Source organism: Oxyura jamaicensis, chromosome 2, assembly GCF_011077185.1.
Source record: "Oxyura jamaicensis isolate SHBP4307 breed ruddy duck chromosome 2, BPBGC_Ojam_1.0, whole genome shotgun sequence".
Classification (NCBI taxonomy): domain Eukaryota; kingdom Metazoa; phylum Chordata; class Aves; order Anseriformes; family Anatidae; genus Oxyura; species Oxyura jamaicensis.
In genome coordinates, this window is record NC_048894.1 from 10203905 (window position 1) to 10229783 (window position 25879).

The 25879-nt window shown below is 37.1% G+C and overlaps 1 protein-coding gene across 4 annotated transcripts in view; it reads right to left on the minus strand.

Annotated features, from left to right (window-relative positions):
- ESYT2 (extended synaptotagmin 2) overlaps positions 1–25879 on the minus strand; it is an 82752-nt gene that overhangs the window by 20668 nt on the left and 36205 nt on the right. For all 4 annotated transcript variants that reach the window (XM_035316898.1, XM_035316899.1, XM_035316900.1 and 1 more), the window contains exons 7-13: positions 11015–11070; positions 4910–5030; positions 4155–4331; positions 3669–3751; positions 2303–2351; positions 1479–1568; positions 1050–1145 (exon numbers count right to left, since the gene is read on the minus strand). In XM_035316898.1, coding sequence (XP_035172789.1) covers positions 1050–1145; positions 1479–1568; positions 2303–2351; positions 3669–3751; positions 4155–4331; positions 4910–5030; positions 11015–11070 — 672 coding nt within the window. The remainder of the gene's footprint in view (positions 1–1049; positions 1146–1478; positions 1569–2302; positions 2352–3668; positions 3752–4154; positions 4332–4909; positions 5031–11014; positions 11071–25879) is intronic.

The window sequence follows — 25879 nt, forward strand, 5'->3', positions numbered from 1 at the left end:
CCCCAAATTCAATACAGTGAGGTTAAGAAGATAATGCAGGACTATTCCGAATGAGGTACATCTCTTTAGCTTTTAAAATCACCCATAATACTGCTTTCAAGCACTGCTCTATACATGCTAGAACAGACTATTTACTAAATGAAATCACTAGTCAGTGATGTACATTGTTTAGGCTACACTTCGATGCAGTTTTTTATTTTAACTGAAATTTAAGGTGAGTGGACGAATTTGCAAAATGCATCAAAAAAATATCTGAGGCTTGAAAACTTAGATCTTTGATTAGTATTTTATCCATCACTCCCAGAATTTCTCACCTAATAGCAATGCTGAAAAAGGGAAAATCTCAGTGCTTCACCTATCTATTTATGGTGGGGTTGACTTTATTACTGCCGTAATTTCCAACCATGAACAGAACACTACTAACCTGAAATAAACTACAATACAGTTTGTGCTCACCACAGACAAACTACTTCACACTGCCACACTATAATTCATATAATGACAGAAACATGTTTTATGTGCGTTTTACACAGGCAAATAAACATTACTCCAAACGCCAACCTGACAGAAATCTCATACAAATATTCTGCCACTGTAACATCAACCGCACAGCATAAATTTCATGTTGAGAACTTCACTTCCTTCAAATCTACCACAGATATCCTAAACCAAAGCAAGCAAGTTTACCTGAATTCAATGAAGTAGGCCTTTTCCCAGTTAGTTCTTATAATTCCCCATGCTGATCCCATACTATTTATGGAAAACACTGCATAATAAAAACATGCAGCCTTTCAAGTCCAGGAAAGGAGCATTCTTTAAAGAAAAAATCACACTAATTAAAGAGCAATGTTTTATTAATTATATAAATATATTACCATACTACCAGAAATATGGACCTTACATTACACGTTTTGAAAAAAAAGAGAAGGAATAGAACACATGGCTTAAGGTGTGTTAGTGAAGCAGTGTGCCATACTACCAAGCAAGACATGCTGGAAGTAAGCAAGAGATACCCATGAGAAAAGGGCATCTATGAGAATATAACTTACAGGCAGGTTTCTTGCTGAGTCCAAATAGAGAATAAGCAATGCAGAAGAAAGTCCATCATTGGCTTGGTCTTTATCAGCTCTAATGCTAGTTAGCACCTAAATGAAAACCACACTGTGAGTAACCATACTGAGAAATGTTGGCTGATATTTTCAAACCATAACATTAAGAGAAAAGAAAAAGAAGGAAAAAGCATTTTAAAAATCCCATGCCACAGAAGTACATTGACAGATATGACTCATTTGAGATTTCTAAAGACAGACAGCTTGGAATAAAGTTACAGATTTATCCAAATTCACTACAACTAAATAATTAAATCACGTATTAAAATCTGGGCACACATCAAAAAAATAATAATACTAATAAAAAAAAATGAAGAAAATTAAAAAAAAAAAAAGATTAGGAGAAAAAGTAACGTGTTCCTTCAATACCTTGTCTAGGTTTTCTGCCGTTGGCATCAATGTGAGCCACTCCAGCTTTAAATGTAATTTTCCTTTGGACACTTCATCCAAAGTAAACCACTAAAAGTTAAGCAAAGTTATGTGAAATAATCTGACACCAAAGAAATACCTAAGTGCAATTGGCTCTTCAGAAAATTTGGGAAATGCTAAGACACGCTAGAAACCTATTAGAGTTGGAATCTGCATAACCTAAAAAGATCTAATTTATTGTTTAAAATGTCCTGTACTGCACTAAATTTTATGACAATGTACAAGTTCTGTCATACAAAACCACTCATGCAAACCTCTATGTTGTCCTGTAAAAACATTTTTAAAACATCAAGAGAATTCTTTGAGTTCTTTAAAGCTGTTCTGCAAATACAAACTAATACATCACTAATACATCAAACTAATACATAACATCAGTAATAAAATTGCTGTTATATGTAGGATAAAACTTTCACTTTCTTCTATATTAGTTTAATTAACATCTAAAAGTAGTTAATCCAGGCAAATAACTATATTCTCATGGAAGAAAAATCCCTTACCAAATACTTAAGTCACTATTTTTTGCATTCACATACTAGTAAGCTTAAAACTCAACAGCAGAATAAGAATGGTATCATTCAACAGTTTTATCCTTTAAACCACTGCATTGTTCATCAAGGGGTCTATTTCTCTAGCATTAAGGTTATTCAGGAACTATCTTCAGGAAAAAATGTGAGAACAACTAAATGTACAACATGTTTTGTTGCATTTTTTGTTTGCTTTTTGTTTTGTTTTGTTTTTTAAACCAGAACTTACCCAACACTTACCTCATCTAGAAGTCGTTCCTTTTCAACTTCAATTAAATCTATCATCAAACTAGGAAAAAAGAAATCAAAACAAACAAGACAAAACAAAAAAAGTGTCTTAGACAAGAAGCAAAAAGTCTAACACAGAGAGCTCAAACCCCACCCTGTGCTTGCTGAGTATCCACGTTTCCACTGACAGCAAAAGAACAAAACAGTACTATTCTTTTAGCCCCTACAAGAGAAAAAAGTAGGGAATGAAATGTCTGAGCCAGGATGGAATGCAGGACGTTAGAAAATATGCCTGTACTAGAGTTCATTTTGTAGCCAGGGGGGAACTGTCAAAATATGGCTCATACACATATGACTACCCTCTCAAAACCAGGACCACATCCGAACTACCCACTGGAATTAGCCCCTGGACATACGTTATGACCAAATTTATGCTTTAGAATTGTCTGACAGAGTGCTAGTTTGCACAAGCCAAAAGTGTACCACGGAATCTGCTAAAAATTAATTAGTGCAGACAAATGCATGCTGGTGTATGAACATTTGTCTTGCCTTTTGTTTTACTAGGACTGGTATACACATTATGATCAAGTTGCCACTCTTCCCCCCCACCACTTCAATGTAAGATTAGGGAAGTGCAAAGAAAAGAAGCCTTAGTACTACCTACTTCTTTATTTAAATGAGAAGAGAAGTAGGTACTGTTGCTCCTGTTAAGAGAGAAGGAGCTGGAAAGATAAGGGAGTTCTACTCTGTATGGAAAGCAACAATGGGAAGCTCCAAAACTCTGCAAGAAATAAAGGTGACAAATTACTGGTGAAAGAAGCTGACTAAAACCCTGAAATGTTTATGGGTAAACACTATAGGCAGACCTATGGAATCTAAGAGTGAGTAATGTTTGCAAAAGCATTAAAGCAGTATTTTTTCTTTAACCAAATTGCTAAGATCACCGCGTAGAGGAAAATAAACTGAACTAGCCAATTAAAAAATACTCTAATGAAGAAGATACACAATTATTTTTTCAGATGAAGTTGATATATCTTTAAGATTTAATGCCAGCTTAAGAATATTAAAGCAGGTATGGTACAATTCATTAAAAAATAAAGCACCCTTTTCTGGGTATCCACAAAACTTACCTTATTTTTTTCTTGAATATGAAAACATATTCATGAACACATTTTAATACAAATTTGTTTCCATACATGTAGAATCCAAGGAATTAGGAAACTTCTTAATACCAAAATTTGAAAAGATAAGTAATTTTATAAACGCAGTAACACAGCAGAAATACAAGTGCAATAAAACACAAAATGAAAAAAAAAAGTTACATCAAAATACGTAACCTCTTTTCACTAGCTACACACATTTTCTCCATAACATTTACCTTCCAAGGAAGTCATCTTTATCTGGATCTTCATCAAAAAGCTCAATCTCTAGCTCCTGTCCTGGATGTTCATATACTAAGGCCTGGAAGTACAGTTAAGACAGCACTGTCAATGGTAAAACTAAGTGGCTTTGTCAAATGGCACAGTAACAATAAAACACTGAAACAACAATGTCTTTGTGCATTAACACATATCAACAGGCAAATGCTTTAAAAATATGTGATTTTATGAGTTGAGCAAGCATAAGAGCTTTTTAGATTTTTTTTCTGTTCATGTTGGTATTAAGAGATAACTTTTCAGAATTACTAAGTTTAGACAAAGTACATATACATCAGTGGAGAACTGTTGTTTTGTTACAGAACTTTGGACTTTTAGAGGGAAACATCAAAAAGTTCCTCAAGAAAATCTCCAGAGTATTTTCTTTAGTAAAAGAAATTTTAGAAGACCACATTACAAAATGCAGAACACATTTTTATTGATTATACCTCATAAACTTCATTCCATTTTGGATTGAGATTTTCTTTGATGACCTTGCTTTGGAAAATCTGGTTGCCTACACGGATGATTCCATAAGGATCTGACTTTCCTTTGACAATCCCTTTTAGGTAAGTATCTTTACCCTCCAGGTCCTGAGCTTCAATAAAGTGTATCCTTAGAACACCCTGAAAAAAAAGAAAGGATGAGTTTATATAGTAATCTGAAAGTCTCCATGCCATCACAGTTCATGCAATATATTCTTTATAATTTCCACTGCAGTTTCCTTAATATGAAACTTGGTTTGGACACACTGTGGATCAAGAGATATCACAGCACACCTAAGACTCGGATTCATAAAGAAAAAACAAACTATCATCAGTCACCAGAAACATACCAGTTATATCAAGAAATGCCATGCTACTGGAACAGAGTAGCACTAAGTAGTAACAACTTTCAAGTAAAGAGCACATTTTGCAGTAATAATATAAAACATGTTACATAATTTTTAAACCACACAGTTGAACTATGCTTTACAGGTAATATGTGAAAGATTATAAGAAAACAAAAAAGTCCTAATCAGTGTTATTATCAAACTCCATAAAACTATTTATAAACAGAGTTATTTAAAGTGAACAGATTCATCATAACCTGTACTACTGCAATAACTATATTTAGAAATTCATACAGATGTACATACCTTAGACAATTACTACAACAACAAAATTAAATGCCAAACTATTACCATTAACAGAAACATACTTACCTTTGGTATAGGAAATCGCAACTGAGCAATCTGCACTTCACTGACAAGGGGAACAGTAATTCTATTTGGAAGGACCAAGTAGTTGGATATTATATCCAATATTATTGTATCTGATAAGCCACTGTTAGAGAAAACAATAGTTAGTTACTTCTTGGGAATTAAACATACTATGTCACACTAACAGACTGAGGCAGCTCAAGAGTGAAACTTTATAGAAAATCATATCGACGCTTGAGATCCTTTTTTTTTTAAACATAAAATATACGCTGAAATAAGTCTAAGTATTAATGCAGTTTTTCCAGCCACATCTGGAAGCTAAGTAGGAGTATTAACTGCCACTTTTAGAATAAGATAAACATGTCATGAGGGAAATCAGTGTATAACAGAAAACAAATCTCTACATCCTCATAGCACAGCTATTTGTTAACAGCTACCATTTACATCTTTTGTTGCTTAACAACCTAAATGGACCATCATTTGGATGGACAATCAAATGGACACCCCTTTTTGAGGTGTGTAAAAGCCAAATCTGTTTTTAAATTATTATTATTTTTTTTAATTAAGATTCCTTGCCAAAATGACCACCAGGTGGAAGCAGCTGATATGTGAATAACACAAACCAAGGACAGGGATATAAAAGTTCTCCCAAGTTCTCCCTTTTCAAAGCCACCCAGGGTAAAGCGCTATTGCATAAGTCATCTTGCCTGCATTGCATATAACCAGGCAGATGTTAACTGTTAACCTACTTTTATATTTCAGTAATGACTTAACTGTCCCTGAAAGTTTGGCCAACTGCTGTTGTATTGTTATGAAGCAAGTTGTACTCTTGAGCTAGAAGGACTGTCATTTAAACAGAAACACAAAGAAAGCATGCTCTGTGGACGAGTAAAATATAGCCTAGGGAAGTAAAACAGGTTTTGTGCTGGTAAAAAGGGAGTGGCGGTACAATCACAGTGGTAATGAATCACTAAATAACCCAGCCTCCCAACACAGAAAACATTTCCTAAGCTAAGGGTTCACCCAGTTTGGGTCTGAATTGAGAACAGATCAGTATGCTGTCAGACAAACACCCCTGGATAGCTGCACTGCCTACACTGGCAGAAGACAGAATAGTAGTGGAATAATTCACTGAAGATGAGGATCCAAGGAGAGGTTAACATTATCTAGGAAGGCACAGAGAGAAAATGATGTAAAATACTCGAGGTATTCTCAACTGCAGGTGCACTCTTGCTAAAGCTGGTGAAGATGTTCCAGGGATAAATGATTTCTCCACCTAAGTACACTTCGCTTAAGATTCTCCTTTTACAGTCTTTATGAAATTAAGAGGCAGATATATGTTTGATTACTGCATGCATTTTTTCAGATTAAGCACTTCTGTGTAAGTAATCACCTTGTGAAGCTTTTCTATGACTGAATCTGCAGTTCAGAGTAGTTCTGACTGAAGCAGCTAGCATATTCATACAGTATATATTATAAATGTATATTATGGTATAAATAATATGTTACATTTTCATTTGGGGAGAAAATTTACCAGTTAGCAGTAAACAAACCTATTATGGTAGAGATGGGGAACAGAATTAACCCATTAAATATAATCTGGCCCATTTTATATTTCTTTCATGTCAGAGACTTGCAAACTGTAGAGCCTGCCTCCCCTTGGTGGCCCTTCTTCACCACAAATGTACCCACTAGAATGGGCGAGGACAACTAAGGATTACAGCCTGTCAAGCTGCACTTTTCCCTTAACTCATAGACAGAAGCCTGGTTTCTAGTTTGTAAGGGAAAACACGTAAGGGAGCTGTCTGCATGAAATCTCTCTCACTAAAATATTTCACTGAAACTTCTGCATCAGTGAAACACTTCAAGCTCCTAACTTTATCTGCATTAGATGGTTGGTCACGAGCTAAACAGAAGATTTGAGATGTGCTGTGTAGAAGTTCTAGAAAAAGATGAAAACTAGATTCCTGAGCAGTTTTTGCCCGTAATGAGAGGTTTCTGTGTTCAAATAAAACATAGCAAAATAAAGGCATAATGGTGTGTGTGACAACAGTTGGAGCCTGTGATTACAGACTGAACTGTAATGGGTGGAGTATTACCAGTTAACCTCAAATACTTTACCATCTTAGCTCTGAGTGCTAAACTGTAACAGAACTAAATTTGCTAGGAATATTACTCCAAAAAAAGAATGGTACAGCCAGAAGGGAAGAAAACTTGCTATTGACCTCAAAATGTAACATTACTGCTGGTTGGAAAAAAACAACGCTACTGATGCAACTGCCAGTACCAAGGTCTTTTAGAAAAGATAGAATCTCACTTGACCAACTCCTATAGACAGTCCCTCTACATTCAGTGAATTGACTATAACAGTACTACTTCATTTATTTGCTTACATATCTTTAGGTTGTATAAAAAGCTGATTTGGGGGGAGGTAGAGGGGAGCAAGAGTTGCCATAAAAATCATTTACAGACTGGCCACTTAGATCTGGGACACCAATTTTCTTAAACACATCTACTGTAAATCCAGTTAAACTATGATACATGATAGAACATTGCTAGCTTTTTAATGGCATCCAGTACAATAGGAACAGAGGAAACTCAAGGTTACATCAAGACAGGGCTACCCAGGCACGAGTCTGTTCTCTGAAAAAAGTATCAGTGGATGATGCTAATACATTACTCATAGGCAAAGTTTCCTCTCAACTCCTGTGAGTTAATTTGTTAAATTTGAAGATATTTTATTTAAATTTGTCCTAGATAGGAGTCTTCATTCCCCTTCCATTCTTGCAGATTTTATTCAGTCATATTTACAAAGATTTTTATTCTACACGAATGCTAAACCCTACAGATTTATAGTTTCAGTAATTCTTAAAACAACTACCACAAGATAATCATGTTTTTGAAAATAGCTTCCTTTAGTTATCATTGTAACACATGGTGCTTTTCAAACTTCCTCAGTTCAGTTTTGCTAAATGTCTAGTTTTCAACTTACGAATGCCAACATTCTCTGACACGAGCTGAGAAGACATTATTTTGTTAGGGTTTTGACTCAAAAATTTAAGATAAACATCTCAGTCTTAACATTGAAAGAAGACAAAAAAAAAAAAAAAAAAAGCTGAGGTGATGGTAGCTACACTAGCAACAAGTGTACTTTTCAAAATACAAGTCTGATGACAAGTCTCCAACAGATGGCTATCAAACACCAGAAATTTTGTTCCTGCTTTTGTCAGTTTGCCTACCCGATAAGAAGAGAAAGCTCTGCTTTTACATTCAGTAACGTGCATGCCCCAAGATAGTTTTTTCTATTAATCTTTCCACATGACCCAGGTCAGAGAACAAGGCAGGCAATGGTACCAAAGCTACCTTGAAAGAAAAGTTATTGTGCTCTTGTAAATAGTTATGATCACAAACATGAAATAAGCTACAGATATAAATATACTTATCCCAACCTAGCAAAAGGATCAGAGATTAATTAATGTCCAAAGGGAGCTACTGAAGGCCTCCTTAAATAAGACAAAAACAGCCTGAAGCACAAAACAACCCAGCCACTTGGAGGATTCACAATCATTTCTGCTAGGACCAAACTCCCACTCTGGGATCCTGAAGGTCAGTCTCACAGTGTTGTCCCAGCATGAACATTTGAATTTTGCTAAAAGATCAGAGAAATTAATATGAAAAATGAACTGGCATTCATAGAATTTCACAGTAATTTACAGAGAGAAACTAGGTAGTAGATATTTACTCTTTAAAAACATGGAATACCCTGGAAAAGAACACTGAAGTTTATAAATTATGAATTAAGTGAAGTTTTAAATAAGAACATGACACCTTCCAGATGTTTAAGACTTATCTAACCAAATATTAGCCAAGTGAGATACTCTCAGTTGAAAATTATTCTTTTTAAATACAAGGTAAAAATAACATTTTTTTATTATTTCATTACTTAAACTAAGAAGTTGACCTATGGAAAAGAGTCAAATCACTGGTCAAGCAATAGAGACAGTAGTATCCATTTAAATCCTTATGTTGATGTAAAAGTTCTTTGTTGATTATGTAGTCTTAAGCTGTTTCAGATGTTGGTACTCAGTACAATTATTTTTTCAGTTCATGAAAATGATGGAAAAGTAAAATGCTTGAGGCAGTTTATTAGTGTCTTCAAAAACTCAGTTTCATTGCAAAAAATAACAAGCAAACTCAGTTATATTACCCTCTAGTTAGTGCTAATTTTTAGGAGCAGAAAAGGCAGCTGTGTATTTTCTTACTGTATTGTCTACTACTCATAGTGCAGAAATGGCACAGATCTGGCTGCACAGAGTATTTTTACTATATCTCAACCAGCCATAATAGAATTCATCTTCCTGTCCTCCACATCCCCTCCTGATGTGACTTGAATATTCACACAACCTGGATCCTCCTCATATAGAGATCTGAATCCCACTCCTCTGTGAGCTATACTAATGACAGAATATGAATTATATTTGTGTCCTTTTCCTCATGGAGTTGTATAGAAAGAACAATGGAAGTTGTTAACAGCTGGACGCTTTAACAAATTAATTTAGTAGGAGAGGTTTACAAAGTACAAATAAGTAATGTGTAGCCAGCAGCCACAGGACATAAAAGGTACCTGTGGCAGCAGCCATCCCATGTTCATCACTGTTTATAACAACAGTATGTCAAGCTGTCATACCAAAATATACAACCTATCCATACAGATAAGAAAAACAAATACAGCACTGAAGCAATCTACTGGCAAGGCAGAGCATGAGTCACCCCAGTTACGGTTACTATAGGAACCATACCACATCTAGACGGCCCTATTATACACATATGTGGCCAAGTTTAGTTGCTGTGGAAACTGTAAACTTGAGACACTTAATGAGACTTTGTTTATATTTGAGGTTTTCTTGTTTCCTGTCAGGCATGGTATGAATCTCAAGAGCCTTGTAAGCTTAAGTACTAAATGTAAATTTATTAGTGTTACCTCAAAAGAGCAAATTATTACTCAGGAGCTGTACTTTGGAAGCCATTTTCTCACTCGTCAAGAAAACCTCTTTCCTCAGAAGCAGTGTTAAGCAGGCTTGAAACATAAGCGATTCTTGCAGCCATTAACCTACTTCATACAAGTTCTAATTTCAAGCTGCTCAACTGGGATTCCATGCAATGGCCTCGCATGTCTAAGCAAAGCAGAAACCACTTCAGTCATGCAACTGAGCACTGAAGGGTTAATTTAATACCTAAATTCCATCTCTTGGTTTGAGACAATAAAAATAAAACTGGAATCTGCTAAGTCTTGAGAATCTGGGATTGAATAAAACGGCTAGTCACAAAATCCAAGTGTGTATCAGATCCATTTATTATCCCCTTAGCCACTGCCTCAATATTAAAAAGCCCCTGAGTAACTATTACAACTTTGACAATTATTTAGATATTTATGGATCTTATCTTTTCAGCACTGCAATGATAAAAAATATATATATATATTTTTAAAAAAGTTTTTCCCCTCTACTTCTGCTTTTTTCTTTGTGGTTTTACCATTTAGTATTTTAAAAAGCTCTGAATAAGCCAAGCATTTTATCCAACTATATATGGTCAATGTTTTTGCTACTCTATTTGATCCTCACATAATAAATTGAAATCTTTAAGCACACAAAAAAGATTAGAAAGTTTATTTAACTTTATTTCACTCTTAAGGTATTTCTTATTATCTTTACACAAGCAACTAGTGATTTATTGGCATACAAAGCCATAAGTCAAGATATTACGAACACTCTAGCCTGAAAAATAAGGCTCTTTGTCTTTCTGCTGTCCTAGGAGATGGCACATAGGAAATTCACAAGAATCTGGAAATCTGCAAAGGCTGAGAACACTAAAAAAGCAGATTAAAAACTATCTTTTCAAAATATTTTTAGCAAGATCTCCTAGATATACTTCTGACATACATTTACTTACACACATAATCATTACCTTTTCCATATTGAGCAATTTTGCTTAATTCTAAGTTAAAAGATAACTGATCAGAGACATTTATCCTAAAATGATTTAGCTTGGTTTTATGGGGGTTGGGGGTGGGGGGAATGAAGTATCAAATACTGCTTTATATATACTCACTTCAGCCCTGGAACGTCCAGAAGATTGGTCAGTCCAGTCCAGTTAATTTCTAACAGCTGTGAATTACAGAGGAAGGAGAAGAAAAAAAAAAAGAAAGAAAGAAAGAAAAAGAAACAGAAAAGCAACTTAGAATTCACAGCATTGAGGAAATGAATCCAATGACTAAAGATTCTTATCAGTGGAAGGCTAATAACCAGTTTCCAGGAATTTTTTAAACAGCAAACCAAAATCTCTTCCATTCCAAATAATTTGAGATAGTTTTTAAAACAGGATAAGGAAAACAACCCACCATCCTCTAATCCGTCCTTGTTCTTCAATGTAAATAAATAAATATACACATGCACGTTCCAACAAACGTAAGTATGTAGTAACTACTATATGCAAACATCAAATGATGAAATGTGGTTCTGTTCCAGAGTATATTCACCACAGATCTGGTATAGACAAGAAGTTACCAACATGAATACAGGCCAGGTGGTAAGTAGATTGATAACAGTCCTGTGGAGAAGGATTTGGGGTACCGGTGGACAAAAAACTGAACACGAGCCAGCAATGTGTGCCTGCAGCCCAGAGAGCCAGCCATATCCTGGGCTGTATCAAAAGAAGCATAAAGAGATCTAGAAGACATGATCAAAAGAAAGAATGAAGGATTGGGATTAAGAAGGTTGAACGAGGACCTGACAATAGTTTGCAATCACAAAGGAGGCTGTTATCAATGACAAAAAGACAAATCCAAAATTAGCACAGAATAGAAAAGTATGAAAATGATTAGATATTGAAGTGAGAAAAGTCCTCAAAAATAATTACTAGGGATAATTCATTGCTACATCATATACACTTCCTTCAGCGAAGATCTTTATCTAAATGTTAGACATAAAAATGCTGTAAAGGTACTTACTCTGTTTCAGTGCTGTTGGCATTAATGACTAAATTCTAATATCCTTTTCAGTCCTACAATCTTCTCATTCTAGATAAGAAAACTAATAGAACCAAGCTTGCTTCTTTGCTTTCTCACTAAAAGCTTTATATTAATTGCATAAAATTTAATTAAATATATGCAACAAAGCCAAACCCATTTAACTAACACCATGCTTCCAAATCCAAGTAACCCAGAAGAACTATGAAAAGTTCCATTAAAAAAAAAAAAAAATTTAAAAGTATTTTGATATTCCTCAGCTGAGAAAGTAATCATGGTAGTTCAGTTAAATGCTGAAACAAAACAGATTTCTGCAAGAAACTATGTTGCATCTTTCTACAAACTAGCAAAAGGAATCTCCCTTCACTCTTCTTCTACTTAAAAACTAGCACATACCATTCTTCATAAAGGATCTATTAATAGTTCATGAATACTTAGACTAAAGATAACACATAATACGCTTACTTACATAAGGTGCACTGTTACTTAATGTACTTTTGTAATAGTGGCCAAATATTTCAACAATGTTATCTACAAAGCACTTAGCCTACCTGTAACAGATAATTTGGTAGAAAAAAAAATACATTCGCTCATAATCATTATCCTTTCTTTAATGGAAAAGTATTAAGATTTAATGCCTGAATATTCCACAGTAAAAGACAAGACATATCATGGGATGTACTGCAAGAACCTTTATAAGCCAGCAATGTGCCATTACCGCAATGAAGACTAACGGTATCCTGGATCACATTAGATGACGTATTGCCAGCAGGTCAAGGGTGGTGATCCTTCCCTTCTATTCAGCACTGGAGACACCACACCTCAAGCACTGTGCCCAGTTCTGGGTTCCCCAGTACATGAGAGACATTTTCCAGAAGGAACTGGACTAGCTTGAGAAGAGGGCCTGTGCGAACCTCAGGAGGTTCAACAAGGCCAAGTACAAGGTCCCACACCTGGGCCAGGGCAATCCCAAACACAAATACAGGCTGGGTGGAGAATGGACTGAGGGAAGCCCTGAGGAGAAAGACCTAGGGGTGTTGGTGAATAAGAAGCTCAACATGAGCTGGCAATGTGTGCTTGCAGACACAACAGCCAACTGTGTCCTGGGCTGTATCAAAAGCAGAGTGGGCAGCAGGGTGAGGGAGGGGATTGTCCCCCTCTGCTCTGTTCTTGTGAGACCCCATCAGCAGTGCTGCGTTCAGCTCTGGGGCCTACAGTACATGAATGACATGGACCTGGTGGGATAAGTCCAGAGGATGGCCACAAGGATGATCAAGGGGCTGGAACACCTCTCCTGCTAAGACAGGCTGAGGGAGTTGGGGTTGTTCAGCCTGGAGAAGAGAAGGCTCCAGGGAGACCTTACAGCAACCTTCCAATACCTAAAGGAGGCCTAGGGCCCTACAGGAAAGTTGGGGAGGGACTCTTTGTCAGGGGGTGTACTGATAGAAAAAGGAGTAATAGTTTTAAGCTAAAGAAGAGTAGATTTAGATTAGATATTAGTAGGAAATTCTTCACTCAGAGGGTGGCGAGGCACTGGCACAGGCTGCCCAGAGAAGCTGTGGATGCCCCAGCCCTGGACGTTTTCAAGGCCAGGCTGGAGGGGGCAAACTGGTCTGGTGGAAGGTGTTCCTATCCATGGTAGGGGGGTTGGAGTTAGGTCATCTTAAAGGTCCCTTCAAACCCAAACCATTCTAGGATTCATTGATTCTATGAACATGATGGAAAGAGTCCAAAAGGGGGCACGAGGATGAGGGCTGGAACACCTCTCAGATGAGGAAAAGCTGAGATAGCTGGGACTGTTCAGCGTAGAGGCGGCTTAGAGGGGACCTTATTATTATCTATAAACACCCGAAGGGTGCAGAGAGGATAGAACCAGGCTCTTTCCATTGGTGCGCAGTGACAGGACAAGAGGCAATGGGCACAAACTGGAATAGAATAGGCTCCCTCTAAGCATCAGGAAGCACTTTTTACTGGCTGATGAGAGCACTGGCACAGTGTTGCCCAGAGAGGTTGTCGAGTCTCCATCCTTGGCAGCTTCAAAAGCCACCTGGACATGGTCCTGGGCAACTGGCTCTAGGTGGCTTTGCTTAAGCAGGAGGGTTGGACAGGGTGATCTCCACAGGTCCCTTCCAACTTCAACCATTCTGTGATTCCACAAACCTACTACAAGAGAAAACATGCATCTGGTAACATCCAGGCAATAAGATTAGTGCCTTCCAAACTATGCCATTGAGAAGGGTGAATAAACCCACACGTTCCAATATATGCTTAATATCTAGCACTTGCTCTACTGGTAGCCATTCAGAAAATTCCTACAGATTTGTTTTAACCTCCTTTTACCATAGTACGCTCTTGCATCTCTGTGTAGTCAGGAGAGAGACAGAAAGAGGACTTCTCTAATATAGACATCTACCTTAATCTCTGGAGAATGATCCGAAGAAGCTTACACTCTACCTCCATCAAGTAAAATGAGACTTAGTTTAACATTTAGAAACCAAGGCACTTAGAACTAAATAACTACAAGTTTATCCATATCATTGCGATTTATCTATTTCCTTCCATTAAATGCAATTTTTCTAAACCCTTCAAGATTCCCAGACTGCAAAAGAATGAATGTCAAATCCATTTTTCATTCTGTCATTACATAATCAGACAGAAGGGAACAGCTCTCAAAATGACAGCAAAATTTCATTATTAAATTCTATTCAATTCATTTTCTTTCTTCACATAATTTTATATTGTGTGGGTTAAAATGCAGTAAACAAGAAATTTCTGCCAGATGTATGTACTTAATTATAGGGTAAGAGAAACAAAATGGGACTTTCTGTCCTCCCTTTTTCTCTTGCCAATTATGAAGTATTTCCTTTACCCATCCATTTCCTACAGTGTTTTTTGCCCAGGAGCTATATTCAATATCTCAACAGATACAAAAATTGTGAAAGTGAGATAGCAATTAAAGAAAAAAAACAACACATTTTTATCATTCTGCCTCAAACCCCAAAAACACTTTCCCAAAGTATCCACAGTAAAATAGCAGCAATATAGAGACCAGAAATGTAAAGTTTTAGACACTGCTCAACTATGAGTAATATTCTTCCTTTTAGTTCTGTAGCTTTAGAAATATCAGGAGATTTCTAGTAAGGCACTTCAGAATCAATGCTACTATAAAAGCTTAGGTCCATTTTAAAGAAATTTCTAAAGCCACATTTTGCAAGTTTCATCAAAAAGATATTGTGCTAAAAAGTAAATTTAAAAAAATGCATTATTTGCCAGTATCACTTATTTTTTAGCTGTTACATCACTAGAGAAAATTGGAGAAATTGAATCTGAAAAAAAAAATTTGCCTGGTGGTAATTACATTTCATAATTAAGTTATTTTTGTCTTTATAAGTAATATGCTCCAAAGACATCCTCTCATTTATGTACTTGTTTCTGTGCATGGTAATTATCTTGCAGGACAAAGCAAAAACATAGTATCAGATATTATCTAATATAAACCTGAACTTCCAAGTTCATGCTTCCAGACGCAAGCATCAGTAGAGATAAGTGAAATAACATTGTGAGGAAAGAGATTGTCTGAACGTAATACAAACTCTACTGACCAAATTGCATGAGCAGATGGTAATGGGTAGCTTTCCAAAAACAAGTTCTGTGATAAAATAATTAATTTTTGGTCACTAGAAATTTTAATTACAAGTGTTCTTACTTATAGGTTGGGATACTTCTTAAATCCTAAATTTGATAAACACAGGGTAATCGGTTATGGTTTATTTGCTGATCTCCATGATATAAGCAATTAATGTTAGATGACTACTCCTTAATTATTTAACATTACATTATGCCTCACTTAGAAAATTTATGCAGTGTAGCAAGACTCTGGAAGAAGCGATGTTATACTGTTTTAAGACAAGGAATCCATTTTGTTACAAGATTCATTCCTTTTTTTTTCATTATTCATAGGCAAAGCAGAAGGAAAATACACACCATAAAGTAGTCCTTTATTCTGAAGCGTTCATACCTGCATCACATTTAAAAGCATTACATACCAATATTTTCAGGATAAATAGAAATTCCTTGCATTTCCTTTTGATTTTTTTCATGCTTCATTTGGCTTTTGCATACAGCAGTTAACAAAGTAAAGTCCCTCACTGTCACCTAAAGAGGCTTAACGGAATTGGGCAACGTAATGCATGCTGAAATTGAGCATAGAGAAACATCTCCTACATTAGGCTGAAATGTGTAATAGCGTTCTCTGTATTAACAGCCACTGCTCGGAACAAAATAAAGAACCTAAGAGGTATCACTGAGAACGGAAAGATTTTCAATTAGTATGACTAAAAAGCATTCTGTAAGGTTGCATCATAGCATAGAAAACACATAATCATTCCTACAGTACAACCTCGTTATCAATAGTTTGACTATTACATGCCTCTTCTCAAAAGCACTGCTACCAGTTCAATGTTATTAGTTCTTAGCCCCCATTAAGCCATGAAGCATGTGAAATTTAAACATGCAAAGAAACTGAAAAACTATTGCTAATAATAGTGGGCATTTAGAGAAGAAAAGCAGTGAGTATTAATCAGAAACTTCTATTCATCCTTTCATTGTACAGGAACAATTACAAAAAGCATAAATCAGGTCAATTTGCAAAATGTTGAAGACAATTCATTTTCCATTCAAAGCTGAATCTAAGAAAGTCAAAAACATTACTAAGGTTAAGCACTTTATAGGATTAATAGAAGAGCTTTGCAAATAAATCTTAAGCCACGAAATGTTTTGGAAGGGATATAAGCCTTCGAACTCCTGGCATAAATCTAGCTTTAACTATTTGGGCTTTTAAAGTAAATTCCACTTGTGGGCACGACTTGCTACATTTCCCAATACTGTGCTTCCTTTCCAGTTCTACCTGAAGAGACCAGCAGTAATTGGAAATACACCTGACATTACTGTAGTAAAACAAACTCTCTGATCTTAATCTACAGCAACTAGTGACAGATGATTTTTTTTTCCTTCATGTTAATTCCTCTCAAAATCTTGGTTTACACTTTTGCCTTCCAAACATAATCAGTCTCCAGCATAAGATACACATTTTGTAATGTACAAGAAGAAGAGTTTTCAAAAAAAACACAAACAAACAAAAACAAAACACCAAATTCAGGCAAAAAACTTTTATCTGCAGTACTACATAGATGAGCACTGACAACAGAAATACCCAGTGGAGAAAGAAGTAGTCAAATTTACAGCACTGCTTGGTACGCTTGATGAAGGCCTTCCAGTCACAGCCAAGTAACAAGGCTTTTCATTCTACATTTTGAGCAGTACCATCCCATAACTTGTGGAAGAGGAAGAACCCCTAAAACTTGTGGTTCTGATAGTAAGCTAAAGGATCATCGCTAACATAAAGTGCCCTGTGGAGGAAAAGGAAGCAAGGAAGACTGCCAGTTAATCAATTGTTATATGAAGTACTACATATAGAAAAATCCATACTTAAAAACAAACAAACAGAAAAATGCCTGGCCTGTCCAATATAGCTGAGCAAAATCACTTCCTTCTCTGTCAGTACTTTAAGCAATGCATAGTTCTCTTGGTTTAGCTAGATTCAAGGGATGCCAGCTGGTTCGCTGCAGCAGAACGAGCAGGGCACTGCAAAGACTGCATGCAGAATTTGTCACCAGGTGAAACTCTGCCAGGAGCCAGAAACAGTGTGGTGTCTTTCCATAACTCACTGTGACAGAGAGGTGAGATGCGTTGCAAACAGACAGACTGCTACCAGACAGCAAACCGGCCTAGGGCAGGATTTCAGACAGCCGTTCAGGTTTCCAATTAAGGAGTACATTTGTCATGTTACTCAAACTTCTTTCAATTCTTTCTCAGCTCACAGCAGTGGGGAAAAATGTTTCTACCATGAAAACCAAGAAATTTGTGTCTTATCTAGGCTATACTGAAGACTAATGCAACGCACCTGAAAGTACACTCGCACCAAGACACAAATCCTTCTTATTCCTGTAAATGTTTTATTACATAAGCTGGAGGAAAGGAAAAGGAACATAAAATCCTGATGTGGGGAGCCAATGATTGTCCAACATATGTCTGATTAGATGTACATGTACTCACAGGGTTAGGTGACTGTTACTGCAATTGGTATTTCATTACCAAAACATGTCTACATTTAAATGCTCATTTGGTCCAACCAAATTTTTGTACCACACACAAAGGCCTATTTATGTGATGAGCTTGCAGTGCAGCTGCCCAAGAGGACAGAGGAGACAAAGGAAAGAAAGGCTGCCAGGTGCTCCAGACCGGGCCCTGGATGTCTGATGGAGGCAGCACCTAGTCAGTAGTCAGAATCGACATCTCTCCCTGCTCAGTGGAGTTGCACTGGCATCAGTGGGAGACCTGAGGAGGGAGTGAGATGCTGTAGGGCCAGGGCACTGATCTGACTGCTTCTCCTCCCTTCTTGCAAGCTGCCAAGGACCCCAACATGGAAAAATGCTCCTAACAACTTTTCAAACTTTACTAGGTGACTGACTCAATATTAAAGCTCGGATCTGTTTGAAAAGTACCCCATCTATTTTGTGTTTTAAGAAAACTCAGGGGTTAAAACTGTTTTTGGGGTACCTTAAAACCCAGGCTGACTTAAGGCCTCATCAGTTGGTTATATAATTTTAGAGTTTATTAATCAAACATTCAACCGAGATTGGACATCATGCATAACCACGTTATATACCATACATCAGAGTAGAAATCCCATCATAAGCTGAGTTCCAAACATTTACTGAATTTTGCTTTGTTTTCCTTCCCAACATCTATCTGCAGTATTTGAGGCTTTAAAGCAGGGAGCCCTTAAACCCACTAGTTTGGGAATTCACCTACATAACACAGGGGCAGAAGCACCACGAAAAGTGGAAAGCTTCCAAAGCCTATTCCAGAGAGAGCTTTCAGAAAACAGAAATGGAAAGTTTCCAGGTATTCTCTGCATGTGAGCGATGGAATGAGTTGGTTACACGTAATGCTTATTAATCATCTGGAAAAGTGAATGTAAAAAGAACTGGAAAAACAGAACGAAAGAATTTGCTACTTTTGCTATTTCAAGAGATGGTGAAGGAGTTCAAGAGCATCTAATGTGCAAGGTGCATACCTTAGGGTTGATAAAGCAAAACTATGCAAATGAATAAACAGTTGTTATTTAAATTCTGTTGAAAAATAATTAAAAAAAACATGTGCAGATGTCACAGTAATTACATAAAGCTCCACATCAATCTGCTACTACATAACAAGTTTGATAAATCCCTAAATTAGTTGTATGCAACACAGAACAAGTGCCAGGGTGTGTAATAGACAAGAATAGTTCTGATGTTCATAGACGTTCAAACAAGTGGTAATATCTCCTCCTAAAACAATGTGAAGATCAACAGCCTTTACAAATTGAAATGAATGTACTGGAATATAGAATATACAGTGCCATTGCAATAGCTCATCACAGTACAAAAGGCAGCCTCTAAACACTGCCAGAGTTGTGGCTTTATTGGCTGCCAAAAGCACTACTAATTCTCAGAAGAAAAGCCACAAAGTATTTTAAAATGCTGATGGAAAACTTCCTGCCAGTCAAGTTATGGAAGTGGAAGGTTTCCACAGAGCAAATTTCAGCCCCGCCAGTGATACAACTCCAGTGGTAAGCTGTTTTTCTCTCAGAAATTTATTATAAGAAGGGGACTAACATGCCTTTTTTATTATTTGTGAATGGTCATGCAAGACTAGAGTAAAATTTGTCCACGTAAACTGAACACAGCCCACTACCTCTATACTGCAAAACTGCAGTATTACTGTAATAATTTAATAAATGACATTCCCCAGTAAACAGATGATAAACTCAGTCTCTCAAGCATGGCTAGATAGTACAATGTCATGAAGTGGAAATTACATTGGTTTTCATCATTGTTCTAGGAAACAGATGTGTATCTGTGCACAGGAACTGTGCTTACCAGCAGTAGGTTTTTCACTTGTAACTGTCTAAAGATTTAAGCAAGAGAATAACTACACAGATAAGGTGTATAGTGAGGGGAAGACAACAGGTACGTTTGAATGAAAGTGACCAAAAGAAGCTTCGTAGTTGGTCCTACAAAATCCTATATGCCTTGCTATTAGTGTCATCTACTTGAAGTCACGGTTCAGGCTGATTGCCTCTACTTTCTACTGTTTTCTGTCCTACTACTCCTGCATTTCTGCTCAAACCCTCACACTAGTATGGACTCCTTAGTGAGACAGCTCAAGATGCTAAAAGATATAAAACAAGAAACAAGTCACTTCTTGCTGTGCTTAATATTCTGTATGCTTACCTCCCTGAGCCAGCTTCCTTCAGGATCAGAAGTTTCAACACTGGTAAAAGGAAGACATTAACACTGAAAGGAAGGAGGGTACAGGGAGAGGAGACTAAGGTATTGTCGAAGCAGCATCATTTATTTATTTAAAACAGTCCTGAAACCATCCCACAGCCTTTCAAATTAAAATAAATCATTAAATAAAACCTTTAAAGAGGTTAAAAAGCAAAGGTACTCATAGTCCTATACATTCTGAAGTTTTTTTTGATCAGCTGAGAGAAAACCAAACAATATTCTTCTGTATTCCACATAACCACTTCATGCTTTGTTTTGTTTTGTTTTTCTTTTTTTCTTTTTTTCTTTTTTTTTCTTCAGGCATTTCACTAGAGTAATTTCTGGTGCAAGGGTTCCTTGAGAGTCTAATTTTCATTTTTACTATGATTTTCATCTTTACTGATGATTTTGAAACTCACATCTAACACCGAATTTTCCAAAGACAGCCAATAATAAATGAAACAATAGAACAATATTAAATGAAGCACAACTACAGGACAGAATCAATCTGTAAAGAGTGTAGAGCACAGCTTGATTCAGCAAGTGAAGGGCAAAGTGTGAATATAAAAATAAGTGCTTTGGAATAATTGCCCACTTTTCCTGGAAGGCATCTTACTTTCCATCCTTTATTTAGAACAATAGTATTATGATTTGCTGTGCTTTTTTTTGGTGGTGGTGGTAGTGGTTTTGGGGGGGAAGGAGAGGGTGGGGTGTATCTAGAAGGTGGTTATTATTATTATTATTTTTAAGAGAAAAGGACTGGTTTAGGACTGGTTTTCAATATTAAGTGTGTCACTGAACAAGCTTTTGAAAATTACCAATTCCCAGTACAGCTGTAAAAGCCATATACTTTTCTATAAATGAACAAAAAATCAGATTAATTAACTATGTGATAAGTTGTTCTAAAGCTGAAAGAAAACTACACTTTGAGAAACAGAACATATGGTAAATATACATTGTACATGAGAAGTTGTGAAAAAGACCTTATGAAAGACCTTAGCCATTTACACGCTAACTTCTCTAGCATGGAAGCTCACAGATTTAAAAGAAAACTTCAAAATGTTAGGAATGCACATATTTCTCTCTCTTGAGATGTCTTACAAATTTGGACGTACTTAGAAGCTGATGAAACTTTTAATACCTTCACAAAAATAAGAGCAAAATACAGTATTTTAAAAGTTTATGCAAAGTGATAAATAACTGTTGCAGCATCAAAAGCCCCGTGAATTACTTGGAAACATGAGACTGACAAACTCATTAAACAAGCATGTTCAGAACTATTAATTTAGGCAGTGTTGCCTTATATAGTCATTAAGGCCAGCAAACAGATGATACAGAGCAAGTGGAATTGTTGCCAGTTACTTTAGACTGGAAAATATGAGAACAAAATCTCCGGCTAGCTGCCAACTAATTCCTCATCCCTCCTAACAGAAAAACTGAAGAAAAGCTTTTCTTGGCTGCAGCCACTTGCTCTCTAGTAAGGTGACAGAATTTGGGTACTGCTATAATAAGCACTATTTTACATTTTTCTACAGAAGTCAGAAAAACAGATACCAAGAGAGTACACTGGAGTGTGGAAAGATGTCTGCTTGGGAAAAATACTGAAGAGCTGTGTATAACCTGAAACTATGAAACAACTTGCTTCCAGATGCATTTTCTGTACACTTTAGGTTTGCTTGAAACTTGACCACCAAGCTTAGTTTTTAAATGGAAGTAGGGTGAAAAATACTTCCAATAATTTTGTAACTTTTTCTGGGGGGGTGCGGGTGAGGTGCTTTTTAATTATAATAGTTTAGTCTATTTCCCATCCTTTTTTGTACCACTAAGTCAACCAGACCCCCTATTAAGGTGGGACGGGGATAGGACTAAAAATTACTCCAGACAAAGTTTTTCCCAAAGTCACTTGTTCAGCAAGCTACTGACTACAAATGAGAGGCATTTCATTTCATATATTTTCAGTTTACTAGCTGAGTTGAAGGTTGATTGAGATGAGCAGTTAGCAGTTGTGCGGACCTTAGAATGGATGAGGGATGGAAACATTTATTGCAGCTAAAATGCAACTGGAGAGATCCTGAAAGTACCAAGAATGAAAGGTTAGGACAAAAGCTATTGGAAGATGATGCTGAAAGTGGGAAACAGATAAAATATTAGGAACTGTCTGGGACAACAAGCACACCTGTTGCTGATCTCTTCCTCCCTATCCAGTAGGGCTATGCTACTGTGCAAGTTTTCCTACCTCTCCCCTAGAAAGCAGTAAAGAAGCAATAGCTGCAGGGCATACTCTAAGGAAGCAGTCCAGACATAATACATAATAATATTGTCATGGCTCAGGCACGAAGTGTGCCAGGAGAAAGGCTTCTGTCTGCAGGAGGAGCGCACGCTGGCTTCCATCTTGGTGAAGTCAAAACAGAACAGAGAGATGACACAAGCCACATTGACAACATTAAGAACAGGTCATGGACCATTCTTAACCCTGTAGATAAGAAATAAAGCCTGTGTTCACACAGCTAAACTCTTCTCCCTGCTCCCCCAGAAAAGATTGCTTGCATTTAACTTGCCTATTGGATAGTCCCTGTAACAAACTGCGCTGTACTGTGTCTGGAAGTTGTTTGGGTGCGCACTGAACAGCAAAATAAAAGCAAGGAGCAGCAAAATAAGAGCAGGGGAATAAAATGCTAAGGATTACAAAGTGCAGACTGTTGTAATGCAGCATTCAAATCCTTGTCATGGCCCTGCTTAGTTTGCCAATGTAAACATGAACATTAACAGATGCCCTAAACCCATACTACTCATGTCAGGGGATAAAAATGTGACAAAACTAAGCAGACGTCTCCCTAATATTTAGACCCATTTCAAAGAAATGTGTGGAAATTGAAATTTGGTGCCCAATTCACTCCAAATAAGAGCAATGATGTTTTTATCAGTGTGGCATGAAGTACTTCACTTCTACAAAAGAGCTCACTAAATTATCTGCAAACCATTTCCTGTCTCGTACATGTTTTACTGAGACTTCAGTCTATATTCCCCCAACCCAAGCAGACATGTTTTTTTCTACAGAGATGAAACAAGCCACATGAAAGAAGCAACCAGCACTAGAAGGTTTTGTTATACCATACATGAACACTCTAAGAAGCCCATCTTTCCACTAAGTCAGCAAAAATTTACCATAGGACATCTGCTCAAAATAATTGTTAAAAGAATGGAATTTCACTGAACAATCTAATAGCATGCTTTCTGATGCCATTCAAGTAAAGAATACACACACATCCCTTGACACCTTGAAAAGTAGATCAGCTTTTCAGAGTTGCAGACTGATGAGAAAACCAAGATGATCAATCTGAGACTGTTTCAAAGTGCTTAAACCCATATACTTGCAATGTATGACCTGGCATAGTCTGAAATTGCTAAATGTTGACAACACAATTTTTACAGTGCAATTAGAACATATCTGAGGAACAAAAGCTTCCAATGGAATGTATACTTCCGAATCATAGATAGAAACAATTACTTTATTTAAAGAAGTCTGTATATCATAAGAATTTCCCTTATGTTCCTATTAACTGTTAAGCCCTCTTACAGGTACCTCTTAAAATCAGTATCAAACTTCAAATCACTGAAACTGCCTTACACACACATATATACAATATCAAAGCATTTTCTGGCAGCAACTATACAATGTGCATTATACACTCCTTTATATTTTTCTGAAACAAGATTGTTGTATGGATGGAGCAGTAGAGCTAGAAGCCATTTCCAGGCATGTGAAGGAGAAGAAAATCATCAGGAGTAGTCAGCATGGATTCACCAAGGGGAAGTCATGCTTGACCAACCTGATAAGCTTCTACAATGAACAGACCAGTCTGATGGATGAGGAGAGAGCAGTGGATATGGCCTATATGGACTTCTGTAAGGCCTTTGACACTGTCTCTCATAACATCCTCATAGACAAGCTGTTGATGTACGAGCAGCCAGTGAAGTGGGATAAAAACTGGTTGAACAGCCAGGTCTGGAGGGTGGTGATCAGTGAGTGACTCAAAGTCTAGTTAGAGGCCAGAGTGACCAGAAGTGTACTTGAGGGGTCAATTCTGGGTCTAGTCCTGTTTATCATCTTCATTAGCAATCTGGACAATGGGGCAGAGCATATCCTCAGCAAGTTTGCAAATGGCACAAAACTGGGGAGAGTGGCAGACACACCAGTGTTGTGCTACTACCCAGAGGGTCCTCGATGGGCTAGAGAAATAGGCTGACAGGAATCTCATGGAGTTCAACAAGGAAAAGTACGAAGCCCTGAACCTGGGGAGGAATAGCCCTATGCACCCTGCTGGTAAAAGCAGCCTGGCAGAAAAGGACCTGTGGTTCCTGGTGGACACAGCGTTGAACGCCATGCCCTTGCAACAAAGAAGGCTAACAGTATTCTGGGCTGCATTAGGCAAAGTACTGCCAACAGGCTGGGTGACAACATCCTTGTCAGAACCTTGTGAAGGGTTAAGAGCTATACTTATGTCAGTCCTAATGGATGCACATCCAATCTGTTCTTAAAATACATCAGAGATTCAAAATGTCTCAAGGCAGCCTACCGCAGTCCCTCACTAGCACTACCACTCAGGCTTTCCCTCGTTCCACTTGTCCATCCTGAATCTTCCTTGCTGCAATTATTTGTTATCCTATCTGCCATGGATATGCAGAAAACATTTCGTGCTGCTTTTCTGTAACAGCCCTTCACATTTTTTAAGAATATGTTCTCCTCAGTCTTCTCTAAACTAAACAATTCCAATTCTTTTGGTTTGTGCATGACAATCAACTTAATTCTCACCTCCCTACTTTGGATACTCTCCAGTTGGTTAATATCTTTGTTGAAATGCCATACCTGAAACAGAACATGTCTTGCAGGCTCTTCTTTTGTTTATGCATCCTGGTCTGTCATTTTCATACCAGCAAGACACCGCTGGCTCAGTTTTGGCTATTATTCCTATTCAAACAGGCACTTTGGCCCAGCACTCCTTCCAACTGAATTATGTGACATATTCTCCGCCTCCAACTTCTGCTACTGTCATGATTCACTTGACTGACAATTCCATCTCTGGGCTTCACCTGTTCTCATACTTGTTTCTCTGGTAAATGTAATGGAAATCATCTACCTGCTATCTAAGATAAAAACTTTAATCAGCAGAGTAAGTAATCTGAATACATCCACTCTGACTTTAATTTGTGGTGAGTAGTACTGTCACAGTTTTCCAAACAACTGCACAGATCTTGTGGAATTTTAACATAGACCATGCTCTCTAGCAGACTGTCAGGGGAAACAGCATCAAAAGCTTTCTTACAAGTCACCTAGACAGTATCTATTGCTCTTCTCTTAATCATAAGGCTTGTAAGGAAAATTTGACAGCTCTGACACAACACGCTTCATAATTTCAAAGTAATTATTATTCACCTTGTTTTCTTCTAGCATTCATAAAATGTGTTACACTATTTTTCTGAGAAATTAAGCTCAATCAAATAATAGTGATTCCCCAAGTTCTTTCCTTTTGCTGCTTAATTCTTACTCCATTATTTACTGACTATTATCATCAACAA